This window comes from Benincasa hispida, chromosome 9, assembly GCF_027475165.1.
Source record: "Benincasa hispida cultivar pf3 chromosome 9, pf3_genome.v1.1, whole genome shotgun sequence".
In the NCBI taxonomy this organism is placed as follows: domain Eukaryota; kingdom Viridiplantae; phylum Streptophyta; class Magnoliopsida; order Cucurbitales; family Cucurbitaceae; genus Benincasa; species Benincasa hispida.
Genome location: NC_143486.1, coordinates 84,518,870 through 84,534,118, shown reverse-complemented (window position 1 = coordinate 84,534,118; position 15,249 = coordinate 84,518,870). Strand labels below are relative to the sequence as shown.

Here is a 15,249-nt window from a genome sequence, read left to right as displayed (position 1 = left end):
ATGTAATTCACCATAGAAAATGATTTGCCCAGATTCATCATCACCGAACACTGTAACTCCACTATTTTGCATGGTCTGACGATTATCACGATCTTTTGTATGAAATCGAACTCCATTTGCTATACACCCACTGTAAGATCGAGCACAATCATTTGGACCACAAGCAAGAGCATACAAATCATCAGCGACCTGGTTGGTTCGTCAAAGCGGCAGACTGACGCACCATATCAATCAAACTTGGCAAGTTTGTCTTTCTTGCCACCCTTTACTTGGGAATGAATAGGGGAAACATAGCATGTCACAAGAGCGAGGCGAGGTTCAGATATCATTTTATCACGATGCAACCTTTGGGCCTAATCATAAAAGACAATGTTTAGGTAATATAGACTTATCTAACTTAGAGGTATGACCACACTCAAGGGTGTACCTTGTTTTGAACCATGCATGGAATTCTAGTTGTTGCCTCTTATGCAAATCACCATGTCCATTATTTGATTCAAGTACTCTCATATGCTCCCTATACTTTACAAGTTAGTTTAATCTTCCATTTATATTTCAAATATAAAATGAGTGTTATAAGTGATACATACTGAAGATAAGGTTCCACTTCATCACAATTGTTTAGAGTATACCAATGTGATTTCTCTAACTCTTCAGAAGTTTATTTTCGAAATTGGCTACCACCTAACCATCGTATATGTCCAGAAAAAACTGATAATCCACTATTGCTCTTGTCATCATCAATGTTATCACTGTTCCGATCACTTTTATTAAACTTTGTTTCAATTCCATGTAAATACATAGAACAAAAGTTTAAAGATTCATTTATGATGTAAGCCTCAGCAATTGAACCTTCTAGCCGAGCTTTGTTTCTAACATATTGTTTCAAATATCACAAGCTCCTAATACATAATATCAAAAGCACATGTGTTATCAGCCTACAACATAAAAGTGAGACTTGAAAAATATAAGAGAATTTACATACCTTTCAATTGGATACCTCCAATTATATCCAACAGGGCCAACAATTTTGCTTCCCATCGCAGATGGACAGCTAAATGGACCATTACGTAAAAAATGCTGGTGGAAATATCTTTTCTAACTTACATAGGATGAGTACTATATCAGCTTGCATTTTGTCTAATTCTGGTATGCTCAAAGTTTTTTTTTGCATAGACCATGGAAGAAATTAGACAACTCTGATATAGTTGTATAAATATCCTTGCATAGTTATGGTCGAATGCCAAGTGGAGAAGTCTTTGTAATAAAACACGACAATCATGGCTTTTTAAACCAAAGATTTTTTCCTTATTCACATTTACACACGGGGATATATTGGAAGAAAAACCATCAGGAAACTTTATAGATTTAAACAATGTACAAAATTTCACTTTTTCAGTAGCAGTTAATGTGTAAAATGCATAAGGCTTAACACGTCTATTACCGATTTCTTGTATGTGAAACTCCTTCCTTATATTCAAGTTTTCTAAATCTTCACGAGCTTTAATGGTGTCCTTAGTCTTCCCTTCGATGTTCAATATAGTACCCACCAAATTATCACATATGTTTTTCTTAATTTGCATCACATTAAGATTATGACGTAGTTTAAGGTATCGCCAATATGGAAAATTGAAACAAATGCTTCTTTTAGTCCAATTGTGCTGACTAATTATCCTTTTTCATTTGTTATCACGTCTTGCGGGATTCTTACTGAGCACATGAAAACTTATTGAATTCAATTGATTTATAATAACTTGTACAAATAATATATTCAGAGCTGCTCGCATTTCTTGTTTTCCATCATGTTGCTTATTTTTGCGCCATGCATGTGTTAAAGGTAGATACCGACGATGTCCCATATAACAAATTTTGTTCTCTAATCCCATTGAGCTTGTATCAACATTACAAACTGGACATGCTTTATAATCTTTTGTCCTCCAACCAGATAAATCATCATAAGCTTGAAAATCATTAATTGTCCACAATAGTGCAACATGAAGTTAGAAGAAAGAAACACTGAAGCTATCATATATTCGAACACCATTAACCCACAACTCATTTAACTCATCTACCAGTGGTTGTAGGTAAATATCAATTTCTTTACCAAGAGACCTTGGACCAAAGATGAGTAGAGATAGAAACATAAATGGTACTTCCAAGGGGGCACGTTGTATGGAATGAGCATAACTAGCCACATGCTATATGATGTGCTCATGTTTCCAAATGGGTTAAAACCGTCAGAAAAAAGAGCTAATCTGATATTACGAGAGTCTGCAGCAAAACAAGGATACTGACTATCAAAATGCTTCCAACCTCAGCGTTAGGATGTCGAAGTATTCCTTCAACTTCACATCTCTTCTCGTTATGCCACCTCATATCCTCAGCCGTATGTTTTGAAAGAAATAATCTTTGCAACCTTGTCTTTAGTGGAGAATATCTTAACACTTTATGTGGAATTTTTTTCCCTTTCCATCATTTAATCATCCCGACTCTCCATAATGTGGACAATTATCAAGCGATGCATACTCTTTCCAAAATAATGCACAATCAAACTTGCACACGTGAATTGATTCGTATCCCATCCCTAGGTCACGTAGTCTTTTCTTAGCCTTATAGTATGAGGTAGGTAGCTTTACACCATCCGGAAAGGCTTCATTTAACAATTCAAGTAACATATTAAATGATTTATCACTCCAACGATTAAACACCTTAATGTGCACAAGTTTCACTAAGAAATTAAACGAAGTAAACTTTAGACACCCTGGATATAACTCCTATTCTACTTCATGAAAAATTCTGCTTGTTCCATCTTCTTCATTCGATTGTCTTCTAGTTTCTTCAAAATTTGGACCATACAAATCATGAATCATTTATAGCATTTCATCTTCCACATTATCTCTATGATCTCTATTGTTTGCTCTAAGATTTTCATTGTCTTCTCTACTATCAACTGAATCTGAAAACGTTGCACCTATAAACCTTGAATTAGTCCTTAAAAATGTAGAAAGATCAACTGTATCTCCATGGGATATCCATCGGTTATAATTCGGAGACATGCCATATTTATATAAATGTCGTTCTATGTCATCTAAGTTATTCCAATTTGTATTCAGGCAGTTTGAACAAGGACATCTTGTTCTTCCTTCTTCATCTAAATAATTCTTCGCGACTTCGATAAAATTATCAACACCGTTAGAATATTGACTAGACCTTCGATCTCTTAAATTTATCCAACTACGATCCATAACAGATAAAAAGTGAAGTACCTAAATTAGAAATCAAACTTAGAATCTAAGTCTTAGGTAAAATGTAAATAGTCAATCAAATTACTAATCAAAGTTAGGTAGATCTTATTAGTGTCAATGTCATATTAAGTGGAAAAATAACACGTATGATTGAAACCCTTAATCTTCCAACGTTTTAATAAGGGTAAAGTTCTTCTCAAAGTTCTTAACTCCAACAAATAAACAACAACATCATCTCATAATCTTCTTCTTCGAACCAATGTCTATTGAGAAGTAATAAGGGTAAAGTAAATATAGAGAGATTGGGTAAGATTCATACTTTTGAAGATTAGCTGCCTAACAGTGAAATAGGCGTTTGAATGACAACGACATCGATTGATTTCTTGAGAGAGGCAAACTACAAGAAAAATAACTTGATTGTGAAATATGAGTGATTCTCGCACAAAACAAACTAGTTTGAAGATAGATGAAGAGCAGGGTAACGAGATTGACATTTATAAATGGTATTATGAGCCTTTATGAAGAAGAATCCAAATGAAAAATTTACACTTTTTCGGAAGAAAGATTTTTTTTTTAAAAATATAGTTTCTCAAAGTGGACTACATTTTTCAAAATAAATTCAAGAAACAAAAATAATTATCAAACAAATATATTTCTTTAAAAAAAAAAAGAAGTAAAAGATGGTGTTATCAAATTAGCCATAAATTAGATATGATGAAGAACATTTTTTAGAATATTTTTACACATTTTTATATGGGTTATAAGGAATTCAAAAACTGAAATTAAAATTTTAAACAACAAAATTATAATAATAGGGGGAATAAAGAGGGGAATCCAAAAATAAAAATAAAAATTTTAAACAATAAAATTAATAAAGAGGGGGAATGCGGGGGGATTGACGGAGAGTGAGGTTCGGGGGGGTAGCGCGGCTCGCTTCGCTTTTGTTAGGAGTAGGTGCTTCCCCTTAGTTGCGAATGTTGCCGTAATCGAATGTATTTCTCATTCTACATTCTCTCTTACCAAGCTCTCGTACTCGCCAGGGTTGAGGAGGCTGTCCGTGAGCTAATTGGGCTTCGAGATTGCGTATTAACCTTGAAGAAGGGCCATTTCCCTCTCGTCCTATTGTGGTAACGGGAGTGAGGAGGAATACAGAGAGAAGAGAAACACCTAATTTAGAGGTGATGCCGAGAGAGATGCTGGAGGTTTGATTTTGGGAGAAGGAACGAAGAGGGGAAGAAGGTTGGAGAAATAAAAAATGAGGTTAAGGAAAATCAAAGATAAAAAGAGAGAAATGAGGAGGGAAAATGATGGGCTGAGAGTTTGGAAAAAAAGAGAGAATGGAGGGAAAAATGAAAAGAATGGAATTTTTGTTTAATTATATTTTTTGAATAACCCTTTAGAGACAATGTAATATATTGTTAAAGAATTTTAATGTTTAGTGGTGTTGGTTTGTGCGTCACATATTGTTTCAGTGATACCGATGTAAATTTTATCACTAAAAATGAAATTACCATTTAGCAATAAAATTTTCTCACGCCACTAAAAAATTGTCACTGAAAATGAAATTTTTTGTAGTGTTAGTTGGTGATAGTCTAATTATCATTTTTCCTTGAGAGCAAGCATCACATGATAATTCATTAGATTGAAGAATTTTCTGGTTCTTCAATGGATGTCCATTTGAATTCTCAATAATTCTCCCTATCATTATAGATCCTGGATGATCTAATGGGTCATACCAAATTATAAATATGTTTGGATTCGTGAACTTCAGGTTCATTGTTTCATTTGTTTCAATTATTCGTATATGAGTATAATACAATCTAGAAGATAAAGTAGACAACTCTTCCAATATATGTTTTGTATTTGAGACAGTGGATATGATATATAGATATTCAACATTATTCTTATTATCATTCTCAATATGATAAACGATGCAACATATATCTTTAAAACTTAGAAGATTTCTCTTTGATTGACTAGAGAATACTGCATTCTCAATTGTAAATTTTGTTCCTCTGGTAAAATAATTGCTTTTCCAAAACCTTCGAGTTTCAGAACTCGATATTGTATTTACTTTTGCTTTCAACATTATTAATTTGGAAAAGTATTTTTTATTTGCAAGTATTATGTGTGTAGTTGCACTATCTGTGACATAGATATTTTTTGTTAATTTTTTAAACATTCAACATATGTAAATGATCCATGTTTCTTTAGGACCTACATTTAGTGGGAAAAATGACAAGAGCTCGTGGTGATAACGTATTGTGAATTTGAGGAGCACAACGGGAACACGGATATAGAGAAAATATAATATAATAATATTAAATATAAAAAATATACTATAAAATAAAATAACTAAAATTATAACATTTGATAATATGAAAATTAGTGGAATTTTGAAGTGGAATTCTCATAAATGTATAGTTCACCATTTATAGACAAAAGTGACAAGTAGGATATGAACTTACATGAACACCAAGCATGAATAATTAATTACAAGGCACATGGACGATATGAAGGGTGACACATGGCGGTTTTTGGGACACTAAGTGCACATCTATTTATTACTATAATATTCATAATGTAAACCATTATTTTCATTGATAAAAATATCAATTTATTGAATTTAAAAATTACCCCAATTGTTTTAGTAGACTAAAATACTCCTACTTTGGTTTGGATGCAATCTCTTTAATTCACGGCCCAAATCTAAACTGTGACCCTGGGCCTTTAGTACACACAACTAGCCCTAAATTTGGTTTTGAGTTTGGGCCAGCCCAATAAGCTCATTAGAAGCATTAAATTATTCTTTTTTAATTTCAATAAATAGTTGCTTTGGTTCCTATCATTCTGTTTTCATTAATATAGAGTGGGGAAATAAAAAAGACAACAGAAAATGGGGATGGATAAGCAAGAAAAATAAGGAGTGAAAGGAGGAGAAGTGGTGAATTTGGAAAAGGAGAATATTTTGTTTGTAGTGAAAATTTTTCTAAGTGTGAGGAAATGAATAGAGGATGCTACCCAACAACCAAACATAAAGACCAAGTATGAAAATATAGATGTATAGTCATAGCAACATTCATGCCATGTGATATGTTGCGTTCGCATTTAATTTCACAATCCCGACATGTATACACATATGTGCTAGACACTAGAAAAAGTCAAACATCAATAAGAATGATGGATTAATATTTTCATAATATCATTGAAGAGACATAAAAATATCATGATATACTAAAGACTATGATAAAAGTAACATTTATATGAGAATAAGAATGTTAATGGTCAAGATACTTAGGTCATACAATTAGTCATTAGTTTTAATTATTGTGTTTATTCCTTTTTAACTTTAAAATATCAAAATTACATTTGTCTAACTTTAAATTTTTATCCCACATTGTTTGGTTGTCTCCCCATGAGTTTAGCACATTGTGAGTGCAAAAATAATGACCTTGCTGGGTTTTCATTAATATAGATAATATATTGACTATCAAATTAAGTCATCTATCTAAAGTATATCTAACAAGACATTAGGTTAATATACTATCATTGGTGTAAATAGTGTTGACGTGGGGAACTCATATGCATTCATCATTGTCGCGGCTCCTTGTGGACTTGACCTATGACTCGCTTTTCATAGTTTGGTCTCACCTTTTCGAGTTAAGATGCGTGAAACTTCCTTGCATTGGTGTAGTGCTAAGCTTACAATACTTTGATGGCTAAGATACATGGAGTGTATAGTTCAGCTAAGCACAAAAGTAAGGTCAAAGTTCTTCTTTTGGAAATTATTTATCCTTTTCTTTTGGAGTTGTGGAATGAGGCTCTAGTGCTTTTCCTCTAATAGTTGTCTGTAGTTACGTGTAACTTTATCGATGTCAAGGTAGTTTGTGGTGCTCGAGATTGCATGGTGCCAAACCGAGCACAACTCTGACTTTACCTTTTTGGGAAGTGCATTTCTCCATGCTACCTTCCATTTTTCTTTGAAGTTGGACCCATTCATAGACTTGGGTCTTGCCTAGGACAACTCTCAACCAACAATAAGAATTAAAGATAAGTCTAATCAAACTCTAAAAACTATCATAATTTTTTGATAATTGCAATGGGTAGCACTTTCAAGGTTAATAATTAAGTGTATAACAACATTTTTAAAGAATTGCAAATATAACAAAATCTATCAATGATTGTATATCTGCAACTAGGGGTGAGTATGATAGACTGAAAAACCAAACCGACGACCAAAATCGATCGAATCGAAGGCAGTCGTTCGAAGAAGAGAAGGGACTTGGTCGGCGTCAGTTAGGAAAAAATCCAAACCGACATTTTTTTGAAAAAATGAAAGAATTAAATCGACGGATAGATGCACTCCTCGATGATCGGAGTCGGTTTAAATATTTACCAAACCCATCATAATCGGTTCGCTAACAATTTGATCGAAAAAGTAACTTTGACCGACCTTTGCACACTCCTATTTGCAACTACTCCTAATTTTCTCTTCTTTTCTTTCCTTCTTTAATTCCTTTTGTTTTTTTTTTGTTTTTTTTTTTATACATGTATATAAAATTAGGACTAAATAAATATTATGCCGAAAGCGCAAAACCAAATCTATGATGAAGTAAAAAAGAAAAAGACAATTCTCATGAGACAAGGACCTCAAAACTCGCGTCATCTCATGGGCATCCAAGTCATTCCATCCACTAGCCTTGAGAATTTTCTAACCATTCAAAACACTTGATCCAAAATTTTCTCACAAAAACAAATGAATACTCGAACACACATGATCCGATATTACTTTCATATCAAACCACCACAAAGAAAGGAATAGGAAAAAAAACAAACAAATAATATGGTATGGAAGCGGTTACGAGACTCAAAATCATATGGGCTCAGTTATAGAAAAATATAGATAGGGTTATCTATTAAATTATAATTTTAGTCCTCAACTTTTAATTTCGGCTCTTTAAACTTTCAATTGAATATTTAAAACGTCATCAAATTTTAGATTTTGCATCTAATAAGCTTTTAAACTTTCAATTTTTTATTGAATATGTCCCTTAAATCTTAAATCTATTATATACAAAATTGAAAATCTGAAAATCTACTAAAAACAAAAGATGTCTAACGAGAATAGTTGAGTTGGATTCAAGAAAGTCTTAAACTCATTGTAAGTCTCACGACTTATTAATATGAACAAACTGCAATCATACCATGAAAAATCTACTAAAAACAAAAGATGTCTAACGAGAATAGTCGAGTGGGATTCAAGAAGGTCTTAAACTCATTGTAAGTCTCACGACTTATTAATATGAACAAATTACAATCATACCATGAAAAATCAGGTTGGAAGTCAAGCTCACCAGAGGTCGCGACAATGAAAACACATACGAGTTTTTCGTGCAACACTATTAACACCAATAGTATGTTAATGTGATGATGCCTTATTAGATATACTTTAAAGAGATGACGTAATTTGATAGTCAATACATTATATATCTTGATGAAAACTCTCCCTAAAGTATGGTGGTAGACACCTATCAATACATTACATATTTGATAGTCAATACATTATTATGAATCCGACTTAAAAATTCTACTTTCTACCTAATACATTTTAAGGTCATAAATTTATTAGACACCCATCAGAAAATGTTAACCCAAATTAAAACTTTGTAAATTGTGTAAGATTAAAAGATCTCTCTAATAAAAAAAAAAGGGAAGAAAGTTAAAAGATTAAATTTGTAATTTAATACTTTTGTTGGGTTGTTAATGAGAAGAAAACGAGAAAGAGAGGCAACAAATTAAAAAAAAAGGGGGGGGGGCAAAATGGGAAGTGAAGGGCATGAAACGGCCACACACCGCAAGAAAAGGCCATTTGCTAACTGGCCCCTACCTTTTTTTGCAATATTTGGGGGAAAAAATAAATATGATAATAATAAAAGGACTGTTTTTTTCTTATTGAAACTTATGTATGAAGACACTTTCCATTTGATGCCTTTCTCTCTTAGGACATTTAATTAAAAAAAAAAAAAAAAAATCCCTTTCTTCTTTTTCTTTTCTTCATTTTATTCAACAGAGTTGTAAATTTGTTTAGTTCATTAGATGATTATAATCAAATAATTGACTCGTTTGAATTAGTCTAATTAAGTTTGAGTTAATTTAGATCATTTGAATATTTGTTTACTTATTTTCAAAGAATTAAACTGAAATTAACGGTTTGATGTCAATGAAAACAAAAAGTATACTTCTAGAATTTGTTGAAGTGAAAAAAACTTATGACCCGTTTGAATCCTCATGATTTTGAGGAATTTCAGTTCATGATTTGTTATGCATTGCAGGAAATGAAATGATTTTAAAATTCAAGGTGATTTCAAATCTCATTTTACTTAAAATGTTCTAGTTTTGCAGGATTTCATAAGCTTTGAAAACAAATTACTTAATTAATCTCGTCAAATTCTAATTTTCAATTAATACATCATAGTCAAAAGCCAATATTAGTAAATTCTTAATTTTCTTTTCTTTTCCGGTTAGCATCCAAACACGAAATTTTAAATATATTTATTTTAATTTTTTTTTATTTCAAACAAAGTAATTAATTTAAAATCATTTATCGGATTTCAAATCAGACGATTTAAAATCGTTTCTTAAACTTTCTTGAATCCAAAGAGAGGGTTAGTGAAAATAAAGTTATGTATACATAAATTTATTTTATACTTGAAATGGAGGCTTTTTTTTTTTTTAATTTTATTTACCAATATTGGGCTCGTATTTGTTCTCAATTCTAACTAATCTGTGAACAACTCCAACTCGTAAGGTTTAATTAAAATTTTCAACCCAACTAAACTATAACAAATTTATAGTCAACTCAACTAGATTGACCTTTTCCTTTTCCTTTCGAATATATCAATTTTTTTACCGTATTTCCTTTTATAGGTTAATTTTAGTGGGTAAAATGTTATCTCAACTATACTTTAATTGTTAAAGTATCAATCATCTTCATGAACAGTTAAGAAGATTTAAATATCTAATCTCAATTATTGTTCAACTGTGCTCACGTCAATTTATAACTCGAAAGTTTGAATCTTATAAAATTAATAAATAAAGTAGATTAGAGTAGTGCAACTTTTGGTAGCTCAATTCCCACACCTTCTTGTTCACTTTATTCTCATCACAAAATTTGGATTCCAATAGGCACTAATAACAAAAAGAATATATTATGTGTCACTGAAAACTAACTATATAAAGAAAAAAAGCTTTATATTTCTTTAGCTGGTCCAAATTGCATACTAAGTTAAATCATTGTTACACTTTTTTAATTAAAAAATTAGCCTGTTTATTAGAATTTTGATATAGTGACATGATAGTTTAAAAAAAATAAGAAAAATATATAAATAGGACAAAAGAATAATAATAATTAACTACCAAAAAAAAAATACATGTAAACATAAAATGAAAATGTTCATCATTCCAATTATAATGATTGAAAATTTATGGAAAAAATGTTCCCAAAGTTTTTATTTTTTTTTTTTCGAAAATAAAAAAATGAAAGTGTAATTATCTTAAAATTGTAATAATTAGCTTTCCAATTAATTGACAGGTGAAATTGAGATTTTTGGAGTTATTATCTTTTCAGTTATTTTTTAGTTATCTATCCATCCTCCTCACAATTCCCAAAAAAAAAAGAAAAAAATTAAAAAGAAAAAAAAAATAATAAATTAAATTTCATTAACATGAATGTGTTATAAAAAAAGGGAGAAAAGAATTGGAGAAGAACGAGGATTATGGAGAGATCGGCGTGAGAAAATTGTTTCGGCCGCCGATAAAATCCACGGCCCGTTGCTCGATAATTCTTCATTTCAAACCCCAACTAACAAACCCTTTTGGTTTTTCCTTAAAAAATTCTCTCAATTTTCTCAATTCCCTGACGATTGATTTCCCATTTTGTTGGTAATGAATTGTGCGCTCCTTCTAATTCTCGCTTTTGGGTTTCTCAATCTTCTTTCTCTTTAACCAAATTCCTTCGGATTGAATCTTATGTGTTGTATGATTCTGATTTCAGAGAGACAGAGAAGGAGAAGGAGAAGAAGAAGAAGAAGAAGAAGAAGAGAAGTGGTGGGTTTGGGGAAAATGTTGTGCAGAATTGCTTTGATGTCGAAGAAGAAGAAGAGTGGAACAGTGCCGGTTTATTTGAATGTATATGATTTAACGCCGATCAATGGCTATGCGTATTGGCTCGGTCTTGGGGTTTACCATTCCGGTGTGCAAGGTTAGACAATTTATGGCGTTTTTTTTTTCCTTCTGTGTTTCTGTTCTTCCCTTTTTGGGATGTTGTTAACAGAGATTATGAGGGTTTGGTTTCTTGTAAATGGACCAAGGTTTTTTTTTTTTTTTTTTTTTTTTTGAATAAATTTTCTTGTTCTCCATTGGGTTTTTCTTCAGATCTGAGGTCGAATTCGTTCTGTTTTTGGCTGAAAGTTGTGATACTTGAGAAATAGGAGGAATAAAGGGGGGTTTTTATGGCTGTGTTGTGAAGTTTTCTGGTTTTGATCGTGTATTTATCTCTGTGAAAGATGATTATATAATGGCTAGCTTGATTTGGCTGAGATTTTGATGAATGATGTATTGAAAAATTTTAAGGTCCTGCATACTTTTTGCTTCTAATTGTTTGTTTATATGATTTTCTGTTGACCTTAATCTATATAGTTTGTGTTTGACCTTTATAAGAGTTTTTTGATTGATGACTTAAGCAGTCAATGTTTTTCTGTGATTAAAATCCAAAAGAAATCTCCAATCTATCCAGCTTGTTTAAATTATATTATCAAGTAGTACAGGGTGTTCAAAGTTCAAATATCTTACTGAGTAAGATGTTTTTTGCAGTTCATGGAGTTGAATATGCATTTGGAGCACATGAACATGCAACTTCAGGTATATTTGAGGTGGAACCAAGACAATGTCCTGGTTTTACATTTCGGAAATCAATTTGCATTGGAAGAACGAATCTAGGTCCAAAAGATGTTCGATCGTTCATGGAGAAACTAGCCGAAGAGTACTCTGGGAACACTTATCATCTTATAACTAGGAATTGCAACCACTTCTGCAATGATGTATGTGTAAGATTGACAGGGAAACCAATCCCTAGCTGGGTTAACCGACTTGCTCGACTTGGTAAGATCACCGATTATAATCCTAGTATAACTGTTCTCTTTTCCATAATCATATTCTGTTCTGTTCTATTCTCAAATATTGATCACCAAGCATCCTGCTTGTATTTGCTGTGTCATAGAAAACTTAGAAGTGAAAGTTTTCACTGAATGAAGCATCACCAGTTTACAAACAAACTGCCCATCATAACATAACCACTGTGTTTCTATAGCTTCCCCTGCATAATTAAGTTTATAACATGACATGACTCATGAGAATGTTGTGGCATCGAGACGTTAATTATCTAAGTGATAACGTTGCAAGTGCTTCGTTTATTCCCTCTACTACCTTCTGCACATCTGTGAGATTGAAACTTACGACAATTTGTGATCTTAATTTGATATGTTTTCGGTTTTCAGGTCTTTTCTGCAACTGCGTTCTTCCAGCGAGTTTGAATGAAGCAAAAGTTCGACAAGTAAGATCAGGAGATAAGCTTAATGAAGGTGTAAAGAAGAAATTGAAAAGCCAACCAAGTAGGTATAATGATACATCTTCTTCTAAGCCCCCACCACCACCTTTGCCTTCCAATCCTCCAACTTCAACCGTCAAAGTAAGTAGACAAAAACGATGTATCCCATCATCATCATCGGTGATTCATTCTTCAGCATCCACAACTCTGACTCTAAAGCTGTAAGAGCAATTGGTTGTTTCTGTTTATAGAATATTTAAGAGTTTAATTAACAAAAGAAGAAGATAGGCAAAATAGCATAATTTTCCATTTTGCCTTTCTACTACTAATCCCAAAAGAAAGAAAGAAAAGAAAATTGTGATGGAGCAATGAAAATTGTGTTGTGCAGCTGAATGAATCATTTTACCAAACTATGATTTTGATTGTGATATTTATCAAAATTTGAAATGGTGTATAGATGAGAAAAATAGTGCTTTTTTATTTTATTTATTTATTTATTTTTTTTTGGGGGGGGGGGGAGCTAGAAAAGGATGGAATGAAGAAGAAGAAGAAGAAGAAAGAAGAAAGAAGAAGAAGGATTTGTATGAAAATATGTCAACTCAAGTGGAGATGGCATTAATGGAAGTGGGTATGGTGGGGACTGGTTGGTGGAGGCTCCGTCCTCTTTCCATTCACTTTCATTTACCATTGATTGTTTCTTTATGGACCCAAAGTCTTCTCTGAATATATATTATCTTTCAACGTTGATGGTCAAAAATATACTGAAATGACAGCCTTCTTTTCTTCCTCCTTTCAATGGGGTAGAAACTCCCTTTCTCTGATAAGATTTGGCTCCAATGAAAGGCCTTGAAAGTTTGCAGGTGTGTAACCAATATTTGATTTGTGTAGAAGTATTGATTATATAGAAACTTGGATTTGTGTAGTTTGTATAGGTGTATAATGTGTTCCATGAGTCGGTTGTTTGACGAGATTAGTAAATTTATATATTTACAAGGTTCGAAATGGCGATGAGTTCAGATTTTGTAGAAATGTCAATTAGTTAAACTTGTTTGAATTATTTGATGAAACTTCAACTATATACATTATTTAAATGTCAATGTCAATGGTAATGCTCATAAGGTATAAGTAGATTTGTTTTCTCTCGATTTAGCCATTGGTTATTTCAGTTAACCTAACTATGAGTTGTAATGAAGTATGTAATGGTACATTAGGTAAGAATAGAAGTAAAAAAATAAGTTCTACAAATTTAATTATAGTATAACTAGCGAAAAGTTGTGGTTGTGGTCGTTCCTAAGTGTACGAGATTAGGCAAGATTAGAAGTAGAAGAATAATATTGTATTTGAACTTCCTTTAACATTTGATTATTCAAATCTAACTTAACTAAGAGTCGCAAATTGTCATCAAGGTATTATTATATGATGTTAGGTAAGTGTAGAAGTAGAAGAAAATATTTATATATATTTATATATTAGAGTCAAATATTGGTAGCCTTTCTTTGATTATTAGTGGGTCCATAAGTATGTGAAGCGTATCTAGTTCTTAATTAGTACATCAATTTGTTTAGGATACAGACAATTTGGGACTTTCAATATATATATATATATATATATATATATATATATAATTTGAAAGCTGTTTTAAATTATATATTTTGACGTCAACGAAATTGAGAAATTGTGTTTGTATGATTGAGAATTGGACGATATTCTTAAACCAACATTTTCAATTATTTTTAAATTAAATTTTTAAGGTTATAAATAGGATTTTCTTTAGGTTGGTTTTGGGTCAAATTTGGCCAACATGGTTTTGTAACTCATTTATTGGTTTGATATTTAAAGAAAACTTTTTTAATTCACTCTAACGGCAAAAGTCCATAGATACTCCCTCTTAGATTTAGCTTCTTTAAAAATCTGTCACTTTTTCTAATTATTTCTCAGTCTTAAATTTATCATTCTATATTAATATACTTTTTCGATAAATTCAATTTTTCATAAAAATGATTTTTTATTGACTTTTATCAAATAATTTAAATTATTAGATTTAATTTAATTCATAATTTTTTTAAAAAATAATTATATTGTATTAAATTATAACTTCATATTAGTATGAAAATAATTAAAACAATAAATCTACTTTGATCTATATAAATGAATGAAAACAATAAATGTAAATTTTTTTAAGTTAAATTGTAAATTTAGTCCCTATAGTTTGGGAAAAAAAAAGTTTAGAATTTAGTCATATTATTTGATTAAAAAACCTTTAAATAGTCTCCTAGGAAGTATTTATGAGATTTTATTAAATTATAAGAATTAAATTCTAATTTTTGCAAAAAAAAATCATTTTTTTTAAAGGAAAGAAAAAGTTAAAATACAATTGAGATTTTTTTCCCTGAAAAGACA

General features: G+C 31.3%; 1 protein-coding gene and 1 pseudogene across 2 annotated transcripts; one reads left to right on the top strand and one right to left on the bottom strand.

Moving 5' to 3' along the window:
- Positions 1-227: 227 nt before the first annotated feature.
- Positions 228-3,245, bottom strand: LOC150034135 (uncharacterized; annotated as a pseudogene).
- Positions 3,246-10,875: 7,630 nt separating this feature from the next.
- Positions 10,876-13,316, top strand: LOC120084712 (deSI-like protein At4g17486). 2 transcript variants are annotated; one of them, XM_039040526.2, is made up of 4 exons: positions 10,876-11,186; positions 11,299-11,505; positions 12,117-12,404; positions 12,800-13,316. In XM_039040526.2, exons 2-4 carry the CDS (start codon positions 11,367-11,369, stop codon positions 13,072-13,074), a joined length of 702 nt encoding a protein of 233 aa, XP_038896454.1. In that variant the 5' UTR covers positions 10,876-11,186; positions 11,299-11,366; the 3' UTR covers positions 13,075-13,316. The 2 variants fall into 2 exon arrangements, with proteins under 2 accessions (XP_038896454.1, XP_038896453.2); XM_039040525.2 differs by having other exon boundaries at positions 10,981-11,196.
- Positions 13,317-15,249: the final 1,933 nt, after the last annotated feature.

Bases quoted from the DNA above. Each gene is read 5' to 3' on its own strand.
- LOC120084712 (XM_039040526.2), top strand. From the start codon at position 11,367: ATGTTGTGCAGAATTGCTTTGATGTCGAAGAAGAAGAAGAGTGGAACA. The intron at 11,506-12,116 runs GTTAGACAATTT...TGTTTTTTGCAG, and splicing joins TTACCATTCCGGTGTGCAAG to TTCATGGAGTTGAATATGCA. The intron at 12,405-12,799 runs GTAAGATCACCG...TTCGGTTTTCAG, and splicing joins TAACCGACTTGCTCGACTTG to GTCTTTTCTGCAACTGCGTT.